Raw genomic sequence first — 20,905 nt, 5'->3', positions numbered from 1 at the left:
AGTGCTTTCTGCAGGACAAATATCGTAGTGATCGTTTTCATCATCCTAAAGTACCAATATACAAGAGATATTATATTGTACAAATAGCTATGACGAATACATATCAGTTTACAGTCTTATATTTTTAAGCGTGGAAACCGGGGAGCTGGTACTACTCGCCAACTTCTGGATATGATAACCTCATTGTAATTTATCATCTAGATCTGGGATGAACTTCTAAAAAGCAAAAACCGAATTTCGTAATTGAAGTTCGAGCAGGTGTTCCATTTGTTTATCTAAGAATTCCATTTAAGAGGTTTTTGGTGACTGGCAATATTTGACGAGCTCGATTTTTGATTTTTCTGACACGGCTGGGTATATTTATATGGTATCGATTTTCTCTTATCTAATGTCTGTGATTTGCCCCAAGAGGCAAACACACACATAAACGCGTGAGCCCGTGCTTTGGGGAGAGAAAGTATCGTATGTTCTAGAGTTTACGCGTGTCACTGCATTTAAACGATTCATTTTAATTAATTTAAAAGAAACCTAGACTAATCTTTAAACGTGGAAATATGCCACATAAAAACTGTAAATATGTCAGGTAATATTGTCACAGCAGGATAAGTGATATATTTTGTTTAACTTAGTCAATATACAAGATTGTAATATGTTAAAACGTACAGACACACAAACAATCGTTGGATTGTGTAAAATCTCAATGTTACGAACCTTAGATTGTGACAAATATCAATATTACGAACCTGTCTAGAGTTTATATACATATATGCTCTTCGGTGGGAAGTTATTAAAATGTGCTAAAGATCGTATAAAGGGAAGCCTTATGATATTAAGATGAAACGGTGTCCTGAATTTCATGACGAAATTCGTTTTCCGCTTTTCGGCGGGTTATTCTTAAATTACAACAAAAAAAATCACTAATATTGGTATTTTCCTATTTAGAAGAAAAATTGATTTTACATGTCTTTCGTTTGGAATATTACGATTTAAAGTTGCCTTTTATCCAGTCAGCTTTAAATCAATGCAAAGTAGAATAAACTATAAATTAGGCCTAGATGCGTATTGGCTGTATTTGAAACAGACGTCAAAAATGACGTCATACTTTTTAAAATAAAGATTAAAAGAAGTCAATGCCAATATTATTATCTTATTTATTACCTACTAGAAAGTAAGTTATTGCAAGTAATTTTTATGAATGAAATACGAAAAACAAATTTCTGAATGACCTTCATATTTTTTGGAAGCACTACTATTTTTTAACGGGCACCTGTTTTGGCGTGCTACTAACAATTGATTCAAAATATTTTTTTTAAACATGTAATACTTACAAAGCGTAAAGAGCTGAAGGGAGTTTAAAATTTTTGACTCTGATTAAAAATACAATTTTTAAATATATTTGCAACTTATCAAACATATTAATATATTTTTTTATTCGGAATCGATAGGAGATTAAATTCAGTCAGTCAATATTAAAATCAAGTAATGTGACAGAAGTAGGAGAATTTCATTCGACACATGTAGGTTTTCTCACGATGTTTGACGTCACTACTAAGAATGAGATGAATTATAAATTCAAATTAAGAACATGGAAATTCAGTTGTAACTATTTGTCTGGGTTTGAACCAATCTTTGGTTAAGATTTATAAACTAATCTGTGTCATCACGGCTTTATTTTTACACATTATTAAAACTTATCAAAATACATATAAATTATTTTTAAGCGTTTTTTGTTTGTAAATTACAGTGGCGTGTAAATTTTTTTCAATTGTAGCTAGTAGTTTTAGATACTTTTTATTTTAGATAGAATAAACACATTACAAAATAAGACGTGGGGCGATTGTTACTTTGTATTAGTATGAGCGGAGATATCACGCCCCTAAACTTATTGTTTCTACTTAAAATCATACTACTTGCTGTAGTAAAAGGACTGTACTAGAAGGAGGATATAAAAGAAGACGATTAAATATTTTCTTAGATAAATACAATTGATTATCTAAGAAAATTATTTATTTAATTTTTTATTATGATTTCCTTCGGTCAGAATTTGGTTTGATCTTCAAATTATTAATAAGTTGTAGAATTATATGACTATAAAAAGTTTGTATATTTGCGTAAATTCTTCTTCAAATTAATTTGTTGATTAATTATTATATATAATATTGATGAGTTAATGCATATATAATAAATCTATATAACATACAGTTTTTTCTAATCAGGAATTTAATCGTTTTTATTTTTCCACAATTTTTTTATACGAAATTCATTATATATTAATAAATTGTACATTCAGCTTATAAAACCCAGCCTCGAGGAACAAATCGAAATTATTCAACAATTTATAAATGCAATTCATATTTTATAAAATGTTCCCTATTTATAACTTTAGCGGTAGCATGAATAAAACAATTTATAAGCTATGTACATACATATGCTTACAAAGATACAAAATTTAAGTTTAAAGACGAGTATTTCGCCACAAATGTAATTGCTATTATCAAATACCATTTTAAAGTTACGCCACTTACAATACAGCTAGAAATAAACGATATATATATAATGAGAAAGTGTTTTTTTGTTAACGTCGGTCACTGTATAAGTCCTTCACGAGTTCCTGCTACAAATCTGATAACGTTGTTCTCATATCTAAAAAAATTAAGCACTATATAAAGGCTGAAACTCTTCGACAGTCGTCAGTTGTTTCATACGCAGCAATCAAACAATACATCATGTTCTCCAAGGTAAGCGGCAGTTGATATAAAAATTAATTTTGATTGTTTACAATCTTAAATTAAATTATTTATGTTTTTTTTTTTAATTAAATGTTTTTTTTTTTTAATTTCAGGTAGCAATTTTCGCTCTGCTTGTCGCAGTAGCCCACAGCAGCGCCGTCCACGGTGGTGACTACAACAGCTTCTCCTATGGAGTTTCTGACCCTCACACCGGTGATGTGAAGAGCCAGCACGAAACCCGTGTGGGTGACAACGTGGTCGGCCAGTACTCTCTCTTGGAGTCCGACGGCACCCGCCGCACCGTTGACTACGCCGCTGACGCGCACTCCGGTTTCAACGCCGTCGTCCGCAAGGACCCGGCCGTCATCGCCCACGCCGCTCCCGCCGTCTACTCCGCTCCCGCCGTCTACGCCGCTCCCATCGCCCACGCCGCTCCCGCCGTCTACTCCGCTCCCATCGCCACCTCCTACGCCGCTCCCGCTGTGGTCTCTTCTCCCTTGGCGTACGCTGCCCGCGTCGCTCCCGTAGCCTACGGCTCCTATGCCTCTCCCCTCGCCTATAACGCATACGCCGCCGCTCCTCTTGCCCACGGCTACGCCTACGGTGCTCACGGAGCTGTCGCTGCTCCTCTTGCCCATGGTTACGCCTACGGTGCCCACGGTCTTGGTTACGCCGGTCATCTTTACTAGATAACCCGACTAATGTGATCTTAGCGAACAATAAATTATGAAAGTTTAAAATGTGATACAGTTTGTAGAATAACCCAAATTAATGGGATGGAATAAACGATTGTATTTTAAGCAACTGAAGACACCAATTTACCTACTCATGTAAATATTATTTAAAATAAACAATTTGAGTTTTAACATTTACTTTTATTCTTTGTTGTTAACTTTATGCAATATATTATTGCATTATTCATATATTACGATTTTATCTTTTGATATATCAAAATATAAAATAAAAAAAAAGAACTACTTGACGTAGTTCACCATCACGTTGTGGTCCTATTATTTGTTTTGACATTAAATATGACGCAAGTCTTAATCAAAACTATTAATAATTATAATTATTTTTATTATTTTTATCCTTAAAGAAAAAGAAAGTTAATTTTGAAAAACATCCCTGGTAGTGCAATTAAATCAATTAAAGGCTGTACTGTACACAGTAGAAATTTATAAAATTAGCAAAATATATATTTTAAGATGATCTGTTGGTTATGATATTTTTTTTGGTTAGTTAGTTAGATTTTGCAATTTGCTTTTAGTTTAATGTTAATTCAATGCTCTTTAATGTTTCTGGTGCGTAACCTTTGGTAAGTGTAAGTGTTCCAAATCATTATACATAATTTATCTATCAAAAATTAAATTATTTTTAATGTTACAAATAAGACTGTCCACAAATTTTAACTTTGCTGTTGACGCTATGTCCACCACTAAAGCCTCGCGTACCGTCCAGGTACATACATCCTAAAAAGTGACACGGTCGGTTTTGTAACGGAACGTTTTCACCAAGCGAAGCCTATTTCAAATCTCTTCTATTCATTAAAGTTATTTCTAACATCCAATTTCAATAATTTAAACTGTTGCATTTATTTAAACCTCATAACATACATAACACATTTAATTTAAAGGTTTTTTGGCTACTTAACACCACCTTTTACACTCAATAAATCAATTAGGTCTAGTATTTACAGATATATGTATATTACGATGTCAAGAAATCTTTTAAAAAACTAGGTAAGGCGAGAGGAAGGATGAGGTCAGTTGTTTGTTTGATAGTTTTAAATATGCTTATTTATTATATTTCAAATTGGTGCTAACTATGACTAGATCAATACCTGGGTCACATGATAGTTAGTGGTCATCACTGGTCAAAGATGGTTATTGGCACTGTTAGAAATATTAACCATCTCTTACATCGACAACGCACAACCAACCTTGGCAAATAAGATATTATATTGTATGTGTACTCACACTGTCTCCCCCCCCTTTAAACTAGAACACAAAATTTAAGTACATCATATAAAATATTTGTACAATAAACATTTTTATGTTACGATGTTAAACTGTTGAAGAATTATTATTTCATCTGGATGCCGGATTTATTTTTTATTTTGCAAGTGATCGTTATTATTTTATATGTAATCTGGAAGTACATAGTTTATGTTTTTAAGTGAGGATGGTTCGAATTTTTTTAAGCTTTATTTTGACTATTTCGTATTTAGTATGTAATATTCACAGACAGTGTTCGTGACCTTGTTTAATTAAATTGCTAGTTAAATGCTTTTTATTTTGTTGTATTGCTTTTATTGAAAACATTTATAATGCTAGTTGAACTAAAAGTATGAATATAATATATATTGTTTAAAAATTGTCCACTGTTGCCGCATCGCCACTTCGGATGTTCGTTGAAGACAATACAAGAGAATTTTGAGTGACTTCAGACATAATCGCAAGAATAATTATTAATAAAAAAAACAGTTTTGTTTGCTCCTTTTACTTTGTATGCAATATAATAGTTTGGTCACAATAATTTTGCTGTACTGCTGTAATGCATGTAATAATGATTCGGCGCTCAAAGAGGTTAACTGGAAAGCTCAGAGGGTGATTTTAAAATTGCCGATTCTTTTGATGTTGGCGTCGAGAAATTGTTGAGCGTATCAATCATGTCAATGATTTGGTTATAGTATATATACATGTATAATTGAAATTAAATGAGATAATGAATGAACAAAAAATCACCCTTAAATTCAAAGGAGCGGATGACGTAACAGGATAAAAATCCGAAAACCAAAACGTAGACTACAAGTGAAAATTATTTCTAAAGTAAAATAGCTACAAAATGTATTCGCTGTCCCGTCTTGAGCTAATTCAACTGGGCTAATATACAGCAAAAAGCAAATCACTAGCATAAAACAGCAACTTCATAACTGCCAAATAATACGACGCAGAATGTTTTAGTCATTAAAAACATAGATCAGAATAAATATTGTATTAAGAATTAATAATTTGCTATACAAAACATAACACCACGATTTGTGCAATTTAATGAAGACATTATTTTAAGTGGTGCGTGTTAGGTGTATGATGTAACTTTCTTTATAAATAAATTATCATCCTCCTGCCCTTATCCCAATTTTACTTGGGGTCGGTGCAGCATGTCTTCTTCCATACTTCTCTGTCAGACGTCATCTCACAAGTAACATTCTTTCTAAACATATAGTCTTTCACACAATCCATCCATCGTTTCTTTGGTCGTCCCCTACCTCTATATCCATCCACATTCATGCTCAAGACCTTCCTCTTTATAAATAAATAATGTTATAACTCCTCTTTGTAGGGATTTCTTTGCTACTTCATAAAACCTTCTCCTTAAGAGGAGAGTAGGTTTGTGCTCAGCAGCGGTTCATTTGCCGACTGTTACTCATTACAATTTTCTTTTACAGTGTAACTTTTCATTCGGGAGTATAATTACACGCTTTGCCCAGTCTCTCCATTCTAATGTTGGTTAAAATCCTTAAAATTTGCTTACCGATTTATTCATACTCGAAATTAATGTATTCGTGTACATACTAAATTTTTATGGGTTAAAGTACGATGATTGATTTGTAATTGAGTGAGCTAGGTCGTCAATGTTCAATCACGTTAACATGTTTTTATATTCGCTACCAGAAATAAGCGCTAAAATTTTCCATACTAAAGTTTAAATTAAATGACTAATTAAATTACGAGAAAGTAGTTTCCTTGTAAACGTGTCACTATGTATGAGTCCTTCATAAGTTCCTACTACAAATTCAGTTAACATTGCGCTCTTACATTTAAAAAGTTAAGCACTATATAAAGGCTATAAATCTTCGACAGTCATCAGTTGTTTCATACGCAGCAATCAAACTATACAACATGTTCTCCAAGGTAAGCGGCAGTCGCTATACGAATTAGCTTTGTTTGTTTTTTCTATTATAAATTTTATGTTAATTTTTTTATTAAATTATTACTTTTTAATTTTCAGGTAGCAATTTTCGCTCTGCTTGTCGCAGTAGCCCACAGCAGCGCCGTCCACGGTGGTGACTACAACAGCTTCTCCTATGGAGTTTCTGACCCTCACACCGGTGATGTGAAGAGCCAGCACGAAACCCGTGTGGGTGACAACGTGGTCGGCCAGTACTCTCTCTTGGAGTCCGACGGCACCCGCCGCACCGTCGACTACGCCGCTGACGCGCACTCCGGTTTCAACGCCGTCGTCCGCAAGGACCCGGCCGTCATCGCCCACGCCGCTCCCGCCGTCTACTCCGCTCCCGCCGTCTACGCCGCTCCCATCGCCCACGCCGCTCGCGCCGTCTACTCCGCTCCCATCGCCACCTCCTACGCCGCTCCCGCTGTGGTCTCTTCTCCCTTGGCGTACGCTGCCCGCGTCGCTCCCGTAGCCTACGGCTCCTATGCCTCTCCCCTCACCTACAACGCGTACGCCGCCGCTCCTCTTGCCCACGGCTACGCCTACGGTGCTCACGGAGCTGTCGCTGCTCCTCTTGCCCATGGCTACGCCTACGGTGCCCACGGTCTCGGTTACGCCGGTCGTCTCTACTAGATTAACCCAACCACTGTGATTTTAGCAAAAATAAATGGTAAGGTTTAAAATGTGATACAGTTTAAGAAAAATTCCAATTAAAATGGATGAAGTAAACGATTATATTTTAAGCAACTGAAGAAATCGACTCATGTAAATAATATTTAAAATAAACGATTTAAATTTTATCAATTTATTTTAATTTTTTGTTACTAACTTTATGCAACTTGTTATTGCATTGAAAAATACGAACAAGCTTATGTACATATATCAGAACGATCCGTGGGTATTAAAAAAACATAAATAAACACATAATCAGCCTGTAAATTTCCCACTGCTGGGCTAAGGCCTCCTCTCCCGTTGAGGAGAAGGTATGGAGCATATTCCACCACGCTGCTCCAATGCGGGTTAGTGGAATACACATGTCGCAGAATTTCGTTGAAATTAGACACATGCAGGTTTCCTCACGATGTTTTCCTTCACCGCCGAGCACGAGATGAATTATAAACAAATTAAGCACATGTAAATTCAGTGGTGCCTGCCTGGGTTTGAACCCGAAATCATCGGTTAAGATGCACGCGTTCTAACCACTGGGCCATCTTGGCTCTAAAACAATTAAACATAATATTAAAACAGTTTATATTACACAAAGCCCTACCACCAAGCATGGTGACAGTAAAACAAAAAGTGCAATAATAAAATTTGAAACAACTAAAAGAAAATATATATATTTTTTTTTATAATATAATATAATTAGCATAAATATATTAAATGTGATAAATTACTCAATAAGGTAATTAATTAAAAGGTTTTATATGCATATTTATTATTTCTTTTTTTTTAACTCTGTGGAATCAACTTTCGCCGGCGGTTTTTCCGAACCGATACGACTTGGGAACCTTCAAGAAAAGAGAGTACTCCTTCCTTAATGACCGGCAAGCGCCCCGGTGTTGCAGATGTCCATGGACGATGGTAGTCGCTTTCCATCAAGTGAACCTCCTGCTCGAATGCCACCTATCGCATAAAAAAAGTCTATTCCACAACATTTTTTTTCATATTAGATTTAGTTTACCTTTCGGTAGCTACCGTTACTTATCTTCTATGTATATATGTATACAAAAGCCAACACCACTCACTGATTAATCACGAAATCTCAGAAACCATAACACTTACAAGCTTGAAATTTAGCTGATAGGTTCCTTATAGAGTGTAGACATCCACTAAGAACGGATTTTACGAAACTCGGTTGGAATTTCGTAAATTAAGGGAGTTAAAGTCCTATTTTTTTGAAGTAAAAGCCTTGAAATTTAAAATGTATACTCTATAGATGGTATGGGAGGTGTACTTATAATTTTGAAATCAACCCACTTTTGGGATTAAAGCAGGGGATGGTAGTTTGTATGAAAGTCCAATTTTTTTGAAGTTAAAGTAATTATGGAAGAAGGATCTTAAATTTTATTTAAGTTTAAGAATTATTGAAAACAACTACTTACTTTATTATAAGGAGGGATGTTTTATTATAACAACAGTAAAAAGTGTATTAGCTTGAACCGTGCGGACCGAGTCGAACATAATACTATTATGAATAAAGTTTTGTTTATGTGTAATAGATAAACTCTGAATCTGTTGAACCGATTATCCAGCAATACTTTATTTCAGTAACAATAAGTCTCTTACAGTTATAAACTGAAATAACTGCGGATAAATCCGCTGGCGCAGCTAGCCATTAATATAATTTGTAACTATATAACCATATCTTCATTCCGTTATTAATACAAAAAGGTATTTACATTGCTAAGTGAGGCATCGCTTTATTTTATTCGAGCATCACAACGATTTTTTTTGCTATTTAATATTCATAGACTAAAAATCCTTGTCTTTGTTCAAATTAATTGCTCGAATACCATAAAAATAATACATACATATATTTCTTTGTGGTTTTACTCACATCTTTTTAACACTAAAAATAATATACACATTGCAAGCATTAACTGTAATACTAAAATTAAAATTATAAACGTTTTATTTATTTATTATTTATTGCACACCAATACTTAAAAATAAATTTAACATTTGGATTAAAAAAAAAGTGGCATGAGTTGCAACTGGCGGCCTTATCGGTAGCTATCGATAAAGCAGCGATCTCTTCCAGTTTTAGTTTTATATATTGCTTAAAGATTGCCGATAGATGCTGCATGACTACTGCGAGTGATTGACAGAATCTGTACCAAACTTGAGACATAATAGTTCAAACCATTTTACAATTTTTTTTTAAAATAAGAACTCCAGTATTTTTTTTATTTTTTAAACATTTATGAAAATTCATAATTAGGTCATAACTATTGTAATACAGCAGAAAATCCAGTAACCTTTCCAGGTAACCTCTTTTTTGTGTATCAATGAACTGCCATCAAATCATAATATCTGTAGATATAACATTTTTAAATCTCCCCGAATTTTTTCCAAGTAATATATTAGTACCACCTGACTTGTTTAAATCTCATACAAGAGCCAATTATCCATTACAAATGTACACAATAGAAGAAATAGTATTATTTAATTAAATAAAAAATATGCATGTGTCTAATTTCAATGAATTTATGCTATATGCGTATCTACTAACTTGAGTTAATAGGCTCCCAACCTTCTCCTCATAAGGTGGGAGGAGGCCTTACCTCAGCAGAGGGACATTTAGTGATCATTATATTGAGTATCAATTCGATGGTGTAACTATATCAATGAATAAATAAAACTTGCTCAAAAATATTAATAAAAGTCTTGTCGAAATTAAATTTTCTTTCGTGTTTTTAATTTGCAAAATGGTTGCAACTACCGCTTTAAAATTTTTAAACTTAAACCTTTGAAACGACCCAACTAGTTTCTCTTTAAACTTTGCCATGAGAAGTCTGCGACGGTTATTATGGTAACTGATAATATTCGCCTCTCGAATTTTATTCGGGATTAAATTATAATTTGCAATTTCTAATTAAAATATATTCTATAATAAAAATTTTAACAAGTTTTTCAATTTTGATAATATCTATTTGACTGTACGTTTATTTAGACGGATGTCTGTATATGTCTTTAAATGCATCAACATTTTTTTCATCCAGATACGCATTCCAAAGGGAAAGTTTTTATATTATTGTTGTCAAGTGTTATTTTATATTTATTACCTATTATAATTATTTAATATAAATATAAATAATATAATTTTGTTTGCTGCTGTACTCTAGCCTACGGCTCCTATGCCTCTCCCCTCGCCTACAACGCGTACGCCGCCGCTCCTCTTGCCCACGGCCACGCCCACGCTGCTCACGGAGCTGTCGCTGCTCCTCTTGCCCATGGCTATGGTTACGCCAGATATTGAAAAGTTAGATATTATTACGGAACTAATTAAAAATCTGTGATTTATTATAAATGCAAATAAACGTTTACGAAAACTGATAATTATTTTTCATTGAATATATTTGAAAATTAGAACGGAATTACTTTATAAAATATTTAGGAATAAGTATTTTTCAAAAGGACTTCATTTCAAAATGTTACATTAGACATTCAGAAATATTATGCAATTTGTAAAGAGCATGAGACGAACTTTTAAAAGGATTTAAAATATAGTCTGTGGATTACCACTGACCTAAAAGTTAAAATGTATTTGTTACCTAATTGTTTATCTTGAGATTTATACAAATGTCAATGTCTGTCTTTTAGCACAGATAGAAAGTAGTGATCATGAAGATTTGAATTTGGACTTCAATACATAGTAGGTACTACAATTCGTTTGCAATCTAATTGAGAAAATAAAAAAAAAACTCTAAATATTAAAACATATACCTATTTGGAATTTTATATAGTTACTAGCCTAGGTTATAAGAGAATAGGTACTACAATGAATAATTTGAGTGACCATTCCTGACTTCTAACTTTGTACTTTACAAGATCAAACTCAACCTATCAACCTGGTGATAAGAGCCTGTCGAAATTGGTACTAATATAAGTGAGCCAGCCGCTCTCAAGGAAGACTTATGGATATGTGCAAGACGTTAAACTATCAGGACGTTAAACACGACCAGGCAGAGTGTAGATATGAATCAACAACATTCCTTTGCTCTCCAAGTTGTGAGAACTGTGGAAATACAGCACCTCCAGTCTGCTAGACTAAACTAACTGGCTGTCAATAAGAACAGCGACACTATTAGGCATAGTTTATAGCTCACTATGTGCCGCCGTTTTTTTTATGGAATGGGTAAGCGGACCAGTAAATGGTCTACCTAATGGTAAGTGGTCACCACTGCCCATAGACATTGGCGCCGTAAGAAATTTTAATCGAATTTTACATCTCCAATGCGCTAACAACCTTACGGACTAAATTATTATGTCCCACGTTCTTGTTACACTGGCTCACTCACCCCTCAAGCCGGAACACAACAACACAAACAATACAAAGTGTTGCTGCTTGGCGGTAGAATATATGACGAGTGGGTGGTACCTGCCCAGACGGGCACTGATTTTGATTTGTTACCATAGACAAATGATTAATATTTTTGTCTATAGGATAGAATATAAAATATAGGAGGAACCTATGTAACACGCTAGTAAAAACTACTACAACCTAATAAATACATGCATTCGCATCTGTGTGTAAATTGAATTAATGATCATTAATATTTCAAGCATACGTTATACGTTAGTGGGTCCTTTGATCTCTATTCTCGTAATTGCTATAATTTCATTCAATAATTTTAAGATATATATAGAATAATCACAGATATAAATATGTTGTTCATGTTGCCATAAAGCTCATTAAATTTTGTAATTAATAATCGTTTGAAATAATCTTAACAGATAACAATCTTCGTAACTTCGCAAATATATTATTATGAAACTAGGCGTACGTCGTATTACTCTAATTAACATTTTTTTTTAATAATCATTTAAGTATTTTTTGAAGGTTGCATTGTTATTTTGATAAATGTTTTTCTAAAATTAAATATATTCAATTTTTTTTTTGATTACGAAAATAATCGTATATGTTTAAATTATTTTTTTAATACAGATAAGATTAAGATCATATTTTAGATATAGTTTTCATTGCAAATGAATTGTGTGTATATGTTACTGTAAAAGCTCGAACTAAGGTAAATCTTTAGATTTTCCAGTAAAACTTAAGATTTACCTACATGAGTTGGTAAATGTAAGTATTTATTATAAAGGGACGACTAACATGTAAATCCTAAGATTTACCAAGTGAATGATGGTAAAAGTTCGAATTCCAAATTTTTATGAACATTTACCATTCATAATCGGTAAATCTTAGGTTTTACTGGAAAATCTTAAGATTTACCGTAGTTCGAGCTGTTACAGTAACATATATAAGGATATTACGTAAGAATGGAATATTTTTGTAATTCCGTCGTATAATGCGTTTTAATCACGTGATTAACTGCTGTGATGTGTGATGTTGACTTGTCTGATCTGTGATGGGAACGTTAGTCTTCTGAACGAGATCGAGCCTTGATTTTATTACATGGTTGAGTCACGTACTATGAATAGGTCAGGGGTACCCATAACTATTGTAAGAAATTTATACCAAACTTTCCACTGTCAGTGCCATCTACCTAATGGGATGGAATCTAAGATTCTGTATCCCTTTTTAAATATACATACCAGGGCGAGAGAGACAGTTCTCGCTCGCCCTTGAAACGGGAAGACAGCAATGCAGACAATTATTGTTAGTCAGTGGAATTGATGGTGGATAGTGGTACCGTCCGGGACCCTATCTGCATGGTACCACCGAATAATATATAAATGATGTATATAAATATACAATGTCGTGGCAACGGTTATACTTATATGTTATTTCAAAATATAAGGTATATATCTGTCGCCTTACCTTTTTAAATGTAATAAGTAGAAACAATAACTTTAATAACATTGTATTTACGGAAATACTCAGAAGCAACGTTTAAAGGCAATTTTTTATCTCTAGTAGTATTTCCTTTGTGTCTATTTTACTTTAAAACATTTTACTTTTTTAATTCCAATTCGGTAACTTGGTTCCACTATATTGTGTTTTATGTAGGCGTGTAATGTCAATGACCTTAGTAGATGATAGAAAACTATCTATACTTCACCGTCCCTGTTTAGTGCTAAAAACATTTAGTTAGCTAAGTGTCAATGCGTCAAGGTGAGTGGATACCGAGTTCCTTTTCGTATTATCATAATTGCATAATTTCCTCAAGTCTGGCACTGGTTTTGATACAAAGTTGAACGTGTGAATTTATCTACATCGCGCCTGCAGCTGCAGGAACTTGAAGTTTAATTTAATACGTTTTAGTATTACTATTTTCTTAAATTTAAATTATATATGCTTCAAATAAAAATATATAGATACTTGTAAAAAGTTTTTATTTCATCACAGGAAGTTCATCATTCATCATTCATAACCATCGTCAAAATAATTAATTAGATAGGTACATAAATTAATTGCTATATCAATGCTTAGTAGTGTCCGAGACCATGGGCGCCGTATGCGACAGCACCGTGACCCAAGGCACCGTATCCATGGGCGAGGGCAGCGCCGTATCCATGGGCGAGGGGAGCGGCGTATCCATGGGCGAGAGGACCGGCGATAGCTCCATGAGCCAGGGGAGCGGCAATGACGCCATGAGCCAAGGGAGCGGCGACGCCTCCATGAGCTACTGAGGTAGAGGATGCGGAGTAAGATACAGCGGGAGCAGCAGCGTACGCGAGGGGAGCGGCGTGGCCAGCATATGCGAGTGGTGCAGCGTGAGCCAAGGGAGCGGCAACAACGGGAGCGGCATGGGCCAGAGGAGCGGCGACAACAGCAGGTGCGACGTGTCCGATGAGGGCAGGGTCTTTGCGTACGATGGCGTTGAATCCAGAGTGAGCATCAGCAGCGTAGTCGACGGTACGGCGGCTGCCATCAGACTCCAAGAGTGAGTACTGGCCGACAACGTTGTCACCGACACGGGTTTCGTGCTGGCTCTTCACATCACCGGTGTGAGGGTCGGAAACTCCATAGGAGAAGCTGGTGTAGTCGGCACCATGGATAGCGCTGCCTTGTGCAGCGGCTACCAAGAAAGCGAGAACAACGAACTGGAAACAATATAAAAATTATCGTTAGAAAACATTTTTAAATATACAAACACGTTTGCAATACATATTAATTTAAAGGGCTAATGCCCTATCGATTAGAATTTGTATTAAATGCTAGGTTCTATTATTACCTTAGCTGCCATTTCGAAACGTTTGTGTTTGTTGCACAGTAAACTGAGAATGATAAGTCCCGACCACAGAAGGGCTTTTATACAAGTCCTGTACAATCATTCGGCGCTATTAATAGGAAATAAATGACAGGTATGCCTTCTAGGTCACAAGAAGTGAATGTTTTTCAGAGTTCAATTTCGTTAGCAAACAATTATTGAGTACGCGGAACTTAATCGGGCAGTTCGCTTGCCGGACAACGCTGGCGGTTACAAGTACCTTAACAATCCAACGTATCATGTTTAAAGGAAACTAATCCGTATTAACGTCATTGACCGTAACAATGTCCGTTTCTAAACCATTGACCTTCAATCCTAGATAAGTTTATTATATGTGTAAATTAAATTAAGGTTATAATCGAATATTATATACAAGACAATATATTCCTCGAAATAAAAGAGTTGGTCGGAAATATAGATGGCTTTATTATGTACAATATTTACATAGTTTTTAGTATATGGTTTTTAGTATATGGCGGTATAAAAATATGATTATGAATTTAGGCTTGTACTTTATCCTTGAAGCGTATCGTCGTTACTTAGTAGAAGCGTCCGTAGGGGTAAGAGTAGGCCAAGGCACCGAATCTGCCGTATGGGTAGGCAGCAGGGTATCCATATGCGGAACTGTAGGCGTAGGGCAGAGAGGCCAACAGAGCTGGGTCCTTCCTCACAACAGCGTTGAAACCTTCAGCACCAGCAGCGTAGTCCACGGTGCGGCGAGTTCCATCGGATTCCAATAGAGAGTACTGTCCCAGCACATTGTCTCCAGCGCGGCTCTCCACTTGACTCTTGAAGTCACCAGTGTAGGGATCGGCTACACCGTACGAGAAGCTTGAATGGTCGGCACTGACAGCTGCCACCAGAGCGAAAAGGACAACGAACTGGAACAATAAAAAATAAATTCAACATTGCAGTTTTTAGCTGCTAACAGATAAAAAATAAATTATACAGAGGAATGAGTATCGTTTTTAAGTAGCTATTTTTGTTTCTAAGACACATTTTACTATAAATTGTGGTTTAATAATTAAATATTACCTTCGCAACCATTTTGTATGATGAGTGTTGTGACTACGTTGATGAGTCCTGAGATTGTGATGCTATGATGTTATTTTCATTGGCTTTATATATCCAGATCTTGATCCAGTTCTACTTTAACTTGTTATTTAAAAAGAAATTCAGGAAACGTCTAAAAGTCAAGATCATACAACGACGGACGACGCACCCAATGAAATGTCTCAGGTTGATGTTATCGATGATATTTTTACGAAGCTTTCGATTTTGCTTTACTTGATTACTACCAGATTGACCTTGAACATACGCGCTTGATATAAGTGTACATCGTACATACGAGAATTTAAATGTCAACAAACAATGCTGACTTCCACACCCTTTTATGTACTGATATCAGTTATCACTAAAATAAGTCTCATTATAGGCAATCTTCTATGATATATAGAAAATATTAACCATATGGATCACATGGAATACAAATTTAGCCTTTCTATTGATTGATTTTTCTAATCAAAGAAGTCGGGTAAATGCAGTGGCAGTACATGAATCTTAATCAAAGGTTGCGAGTTCAAATCTGGACAAATGACACTGAGATTTAATGGCTTTTTTTAATCAATCTCGTATCCAGCAATGAAGAAAACGTCGTGAAGAAATCTCATATGTCGTATAAAACTGTCACTTGTGTATCTATCAGTCCGCATTAGACCAGTGTGGTGGAATTTGTTATAAACCATCTCCTCGATAGGAGGGAACTTGTCTAGGCTAACCCACGATTTTCAGTTAAGATTCGAACCACACGCCATCTTAACATCTCTCTTTAAATGTATTAGTTTATACCATATTTTTAAAATAAGAACTTGAACAAAAACATTAGTTACTAAATAAATGAATTCTCAGACATGACCTGAGTTTTTTCAGTTGTATACAGACTATTTTATTTTTACAATTTTTAATATTTTTGTTTTTAGTATTTTTTAATTTACACATGTTTTAATTAGTAGTATATATTTTGAAATCGATAAAACAATAAAAAAGAGAACATACCATTTGCATACGTTTATTTTCAATATCAAATAACAAACAAAAATTAATAAATATGATAGCATTAATAAAGATACAGTTGTCATTCGATACAATCGTAAGTAATAATTCAATTTATTTTGCTATTATCCCATTCAACCAGTTTAAACCAGTTTGACTATTTGTTAACTGCGAATATATTAAATAATGTTCTCGTTTTGGTAATACTGGTATCGAAAATGGTCTACTAAAAATAAAAGTATTCCTTCCGCTAGGTTTCAGCTTGTGTCACGTGTAATATCTCGATCAAAGGGAGATGACAAAAAACCGATAAGGCGATGGCTCGTGCCGAAGCTTACAACCACTACTCGGTTCGATAAACACATTAAAACGTGTTCGATGGCGAGCTACAAGAATGATATAGTTTATCCGCAGCTGATATCCATTGCACGGTAACCGCTTAGGAAATAAATGCAAATTAAATTGAAATTAAAATCGATTCCGGGTCCATTTACTGCTGTGCTCGATATTCTAACTGTTTAGATCCAAGGATTGTGGCCGTTGTGGAAGGAGGGGTGAATGACCGAGGTCCTAATGTTGGTGACGGGAGCGACTGTAACGCTTTGGGTCGGTACGTTTTCGGGCCAGCCCTGTGTGCTGTAGGAAGCGGTGCTCGCTGTGTTGTATTGCATTTCCGGGGCCTTGCTTGGGGAGCGAGTGGTCTCTTCTTGTACGTTGTACATCCTGTTCGATTCCTGGGTGGCTGGTCTGCCCTGATTGTTCACAGTCGCCAAGAATCCCGTGTGGTCATTGGCACTGTAGTCAACAGTCCTCTTAATACCATCAGGTTGGACCAGGGAGTACTGTCCGATGACGATGTCTCCACGTCTGCTCTCATGCTGACTCTTAACATCTCCAGTATTGGCATCGTTGACCTCATATGCAAAACTGTAATTGGGTTCAGGGTAATGTCCAAAGAATAACGGCGCAGGCGCACGATGCAAGACCATGCACTGAGCAGCCATAACCACGACACAAAGAAGAACGACCTGGAATAACAATATTTATTTTATCCTTCACAAGTAGGTACATATTTATTGAAGTATTATACAGTATTTTATTACAAGAGAGATCTTTACGACCGAAGAAGCAATCTGATGTTGTATACGATGGCTTAAATTTAAAACACGGGCAACAAATAAGTAGGAACTCTCATTATAAATTTGCAGATAAAGGGTCTATTATTTTGTTCATATTTATTAAGTCTGAGTGTATATGTGTTTAATCAAAAATAGCCTTTATAAAAAAGCGTATAAGGTCGAAATAAGTATTTAATATACATATTATTCTATATTGTTAAGAGTGAAAGGGTTAACCTTTATGGATATAAGTATTTTTTTTTTATAACGAAGTAAAAATAGCTTTTATTATGCCAAAAATTATATTATTGGATCATAAAAAATGTTTTATGCATCGCGAATATTCTCGAAGGATAAATATTGTTTTTTTGTATTTATAATTTAGTTGACTTCAATAAATTATAAAATAGAGATAAACCTTAACTTTGACATTGCAAACAATGGTCGATTTTTGACAATGCCTGCAATTAAGTAGGTAAGTCTCTGAGTGACCTAGTGTAATTACAGACCCAATGGATATAACATCTTAGTTTCAAAGGCATTGGCTATATGAGAATTGGTTAATATTACTTACCAATGGTCTATGGGCAGTGATGACCACTTAATATGATCATCACTTTTGCCAGTCGGCCTCCGTAATAAAGACAAGTGTAACTTTTATATGGAAAAAATATTTCGTTTTTGAAATTCGACGTAACCTTTAATCGAATAGAAGACCTCTTTGGTAGCTATCTTTATTTAGTAAAAACAATTCAAAGAATAAGAAAGAATTCTATATCATTTCCTACAGTTGAAAAATCTAGAGATATTTACAAATAATATATTTAAATATAATAGATCTCACCTGGTGCATCATGTTGAACAGTTGGTTGTGTTGACGTTTGTTGATTCTAATGCTGATGTCAAGTGTGAATACAGTCTGAATAACCCGCAATTTATATATGAAGAAATGAAAAATAACACCACATTTCGTAATGAGGATTATATGTCTGAAGGAAGTGGAGCGTTAGATATTCGGAGTGTAGATACTGGTAATCCAATAGTCTAGCTTTACTATCGTGGCCGATGTTTCATTTAATTTAATTTTTGTGACTTCTGGTGTTATTACGGATTTGTAATAAATTTGGAGGATAAATTAAAAGTAAAAAAAAAAAAATTCGTGTACTGGGTCTTGAAGAATTCCTTACTCCTTACTCAGATGCCAATGGGGTACGGAATCGGATCATGATTACCATAAATATGCATTGTCATTGAAACTGAACCAACATATCAATTTCAATTACATATATTCAATCAAACATTGCAAGTTCATTGAAAGCTTCTACAGGTGTTTGATTCTTTAATCAAACAAAATAGAGTTAGTATGTAATTATTGGCCTAGAAAAAAAAACCTAGAAATATCCGACGTCTTTTTTTTGTTAAGAAATAATATCATTTTTATTCTTATTTAATTAATACCAATGATTTATCTATTTTTTGCCAGCCACTGGATATATCTATTTTTTAATTTCATATATGAAGGCAATCCGCCAAATGGACCACCTGTCATTGACATTGGCATTGTAAGAAATATTAACCATCCCTTAAATTGCCAATAAAGAGATTTGGTTGGCAAATAGAATAACCGGTGACCCGGTAACTATCAAAGCAGGCTTGCACAAATACGAGCAAAAAAATCTCACATTGTTAATAATTAGTTTGAAGTTATATATTGCGTAAGTTAAAATATTAAATACTAGTGATCCGCCCTGTCTTCGCACGGGTCCAGTTTATTAATATAGAAAACGTTAAGCTATAAATAAAATCATGATACCCGATAGCGCTCAGGAATAATGTAACTATTTTTACTGTATAGATAAAACATTATTAAAAAAAAAAAAAATTAGTTATCTGTTAATAATTATAACGATCTCTTATCCTCACTAAACTCCAATAATAATATAATCTACTCGTAAAAAAACATACAATCATCTTAAAGATAAAAACACAAACTACCGGATGTTTTCAGAGCATAAAGATTCGTACCGAGTATGATGCAAGAACTTATGCAACTTTTAATGATGCCACTGAACTTGGTATTCAAAATAACTTGACCGTGGCAATGAACTTGATTACTGCAACGATGCCTCCAGCGATCAACAAAAATCTGACCTCTAACAGTATCGGATCATCTCGTTTACTCGTTCAATGGAAAGTAAATTTTAAAGTATTGTAATAAGTCATATGTTTGCTTGTAGTCTGTGTGAAAGTGAAGCTGCTCTTTGTAAGCGTGTTCACGGTTATAATCAAAAGATGATAGCGTTTAAAAGAATAACATTGGAATTCGCCTAATATTGTTATATTATATCAATATTGTTATGTGTGTACATTCAAGGCGTGTCATTATTTGGAAACTTCGATTTTATATTCCTTGTGTCTGTATTTACACTGGCTCACTCACCCTTTAAACTAAAAACAATAATGCTGTGTGGCGGTAGAATATCTGACGGGTAGGGTGTACATACCTAGACGTTGCGCAAAGTCCAACCAAGTAAGCAGACGTGAAACTATTTTTTCGATCGTAAGACACTCTCTGGTGCTCCGCTTCATGAGTCGTGCAATAGTGTTGGCGTTACATAATCATATAACTGTAACAAACAAGCATATAGCTTTGGACTAATATCTATTTATGACGTGACACAAAAACCACACATAACACATGTATAAAAGATCAAATATTTTTTATTGTATAATTTAATTGTATGGTCGCATTATAGTTCTTTTGACTTGTACCATACAACATTTTTAAGTATCAGTATAATTATACATCGCATTTGTTTCACGGCCCAAGATGTATTCTTTAATTAAAATTGATAAGTATTATTACACTCATTCTAATTATTATAACATCACTTTGAATTATGACTACGACTGCGATTAGACGCGGAAGACATGAAGCTGACAGCGCTTGAAGATTTTTTTTTATGCTTTTGTAAACATATGCAGTAAAACGAATGTGATGCTTTCGTAACAAAAAGCCGCTTTGATAATACTCTAGCAACTTTAATTTACACTGTAACATAAAGACGAAAGAACTCGCTTTAAGTTCAGCGATAATATTTAACTAGTGAGACTTATGAGTGGGTCTTAACACTAATATTAATTAGAGAAA

The 20,905-nt window shown here is 34.6% G+C and overlaps 5 protein-coding genes across 5 annotated transcripts; 2 read left to right on the top strand and 3 right to left on the bottom strand.

The window, feature by feature from the left end:
- The first annotated feature begins 2,695 nt into the window (after window positions 1-2,695).
- LOC135194788 (larval/pupal rigid cuticle protein 66-like) lies at window positions 2,696-3,425 on the top strand. The gene is made up of 2 exons (XM_064220719.1): window positions 2,696-2,738; window positions 2,843-3,425. Exons 1-2 carry the CDS (start codon window positions 2,727-2,729, stop codon window positions 3,416-3,418), a joined length of 588 nt encoding a protein of 195 aa, XP_064076789.1. The 5' UTR covers window positions 2,696-2,726; the 3' UTR covers window positions 3,419-3,425.
- A 3,172-nt stretch (window positions 3,426-6,597) lies between these two features.
- Window positions 6,598-7,460, top strand: LOC135194786 (larval/pupal rigid cuticle protein 66-like). Its single transcript, XM_064220717.1, has 2 exons — window positions 6,598-6,643; window positions 6,741-7,460. Exons 1-2 carry the CDS (start codon window positions 6,632-6,634, stop codon window positions 7,314-7,316), a joined length of 588 nt encoding a protein of 195 aa, XP_064076787.1. The 5' UTR covers window positions 6,598-6,631; the 3' UTR covers window positions 7,317-7,460.
- Window positions 7,461-13,689: 6,229 nt separating this feature from the next.
- Window positions 13,690-14,768, bottom strand: LOC113394906 (cuticle protein 7-like). The gene is made up of 2 exons (XM_026632371.2): window positions 14,549-14,768; window positions 13,690-14,417 (listed from the first exon to the last, which is right to left on the bottom strand). The coding sequence occupies exons 1-2, from the start codon at window positions 14,558-14,560 to the stop codon at window positions 13,800-13,802; spliced, it is 630 nt and encodes a 209-aa protein (XP_026488156.1). The 5' UTR covers window positions 14,561-14,768; the 3' UTR covers window positions 13,690-13,799.
- Window positions 14,769-14,993: 225 nt separating this feature from the next.
- On the bottom strand, window positions 14,994-15,681 carry LOC113394911 (larval/pupal rigid cuticle protein 66-like). The gene is made up of 2 exons (XM_026632384.2): window positions 15,620-15,681; window positions 14,994-15,465 (listed from the first exon to the last, which is right to left on the bottom strand). Exons 1-2 carry the CDS (start codon window positions 15,629-15,631, stop codon window positions 15,124-15,126), a joined length of 354 nt encoding a protein of 117 aa, XP_026488169.1. The 5' UTR covers window positions 15,632-15,681; the 3' UTR covers window positions 14,994-15,123.
- Window positions 15,682-16,636: 955 nt separating this feature from the next.
- On the bottom strand, window positions 16,637-18,687 carry LOC113394597 (cuticle protein 16.8-like). Its single transcript, XM_026631986.2, has 2 exons — window positions 18,599-18,687; window positions 16,637-17,664 (listed from the first exon to the last, which is right to left on the bottom strand). The coding sequence occupies exons 1-2, from the start codon at window positions 18,608-18,610 to the stop codon at window positions 17,155-17,157; spliced, it is 522 nt and encodes a 173-aa protein (XP_026487771.1). The 5' UTR covers window positions 18,611-18,687; the 3' UTR covers window positions 16,637-17,154.
- Between the last annotated feature and the right edge of the window lie 2,218 nt (window positions 18,688-20,905).

Source organism: Vanessa tameamea, chromosome 4 (assembly GCF_037043105.1).
Source record: "Vanessa tameamea isolate UH-Manoa-2023 chromosome 4, ilVanTame1 primary haplotype, whole genome shotgun sequence".
In the NCBI taxonomy this organism is placed as follows: domain Eukaryota; kingdom Metazoa; phylum Arthropoda; class Insecta; order Lepidoptera; family Nymphalidae; genus Vanessa; species Vanessa tameamea.
The sequence above is the reverse complement of the archived record's forward strand: the minus strand, read 5'-3'. Positions and strand labels throughout refer to the sequence as shown.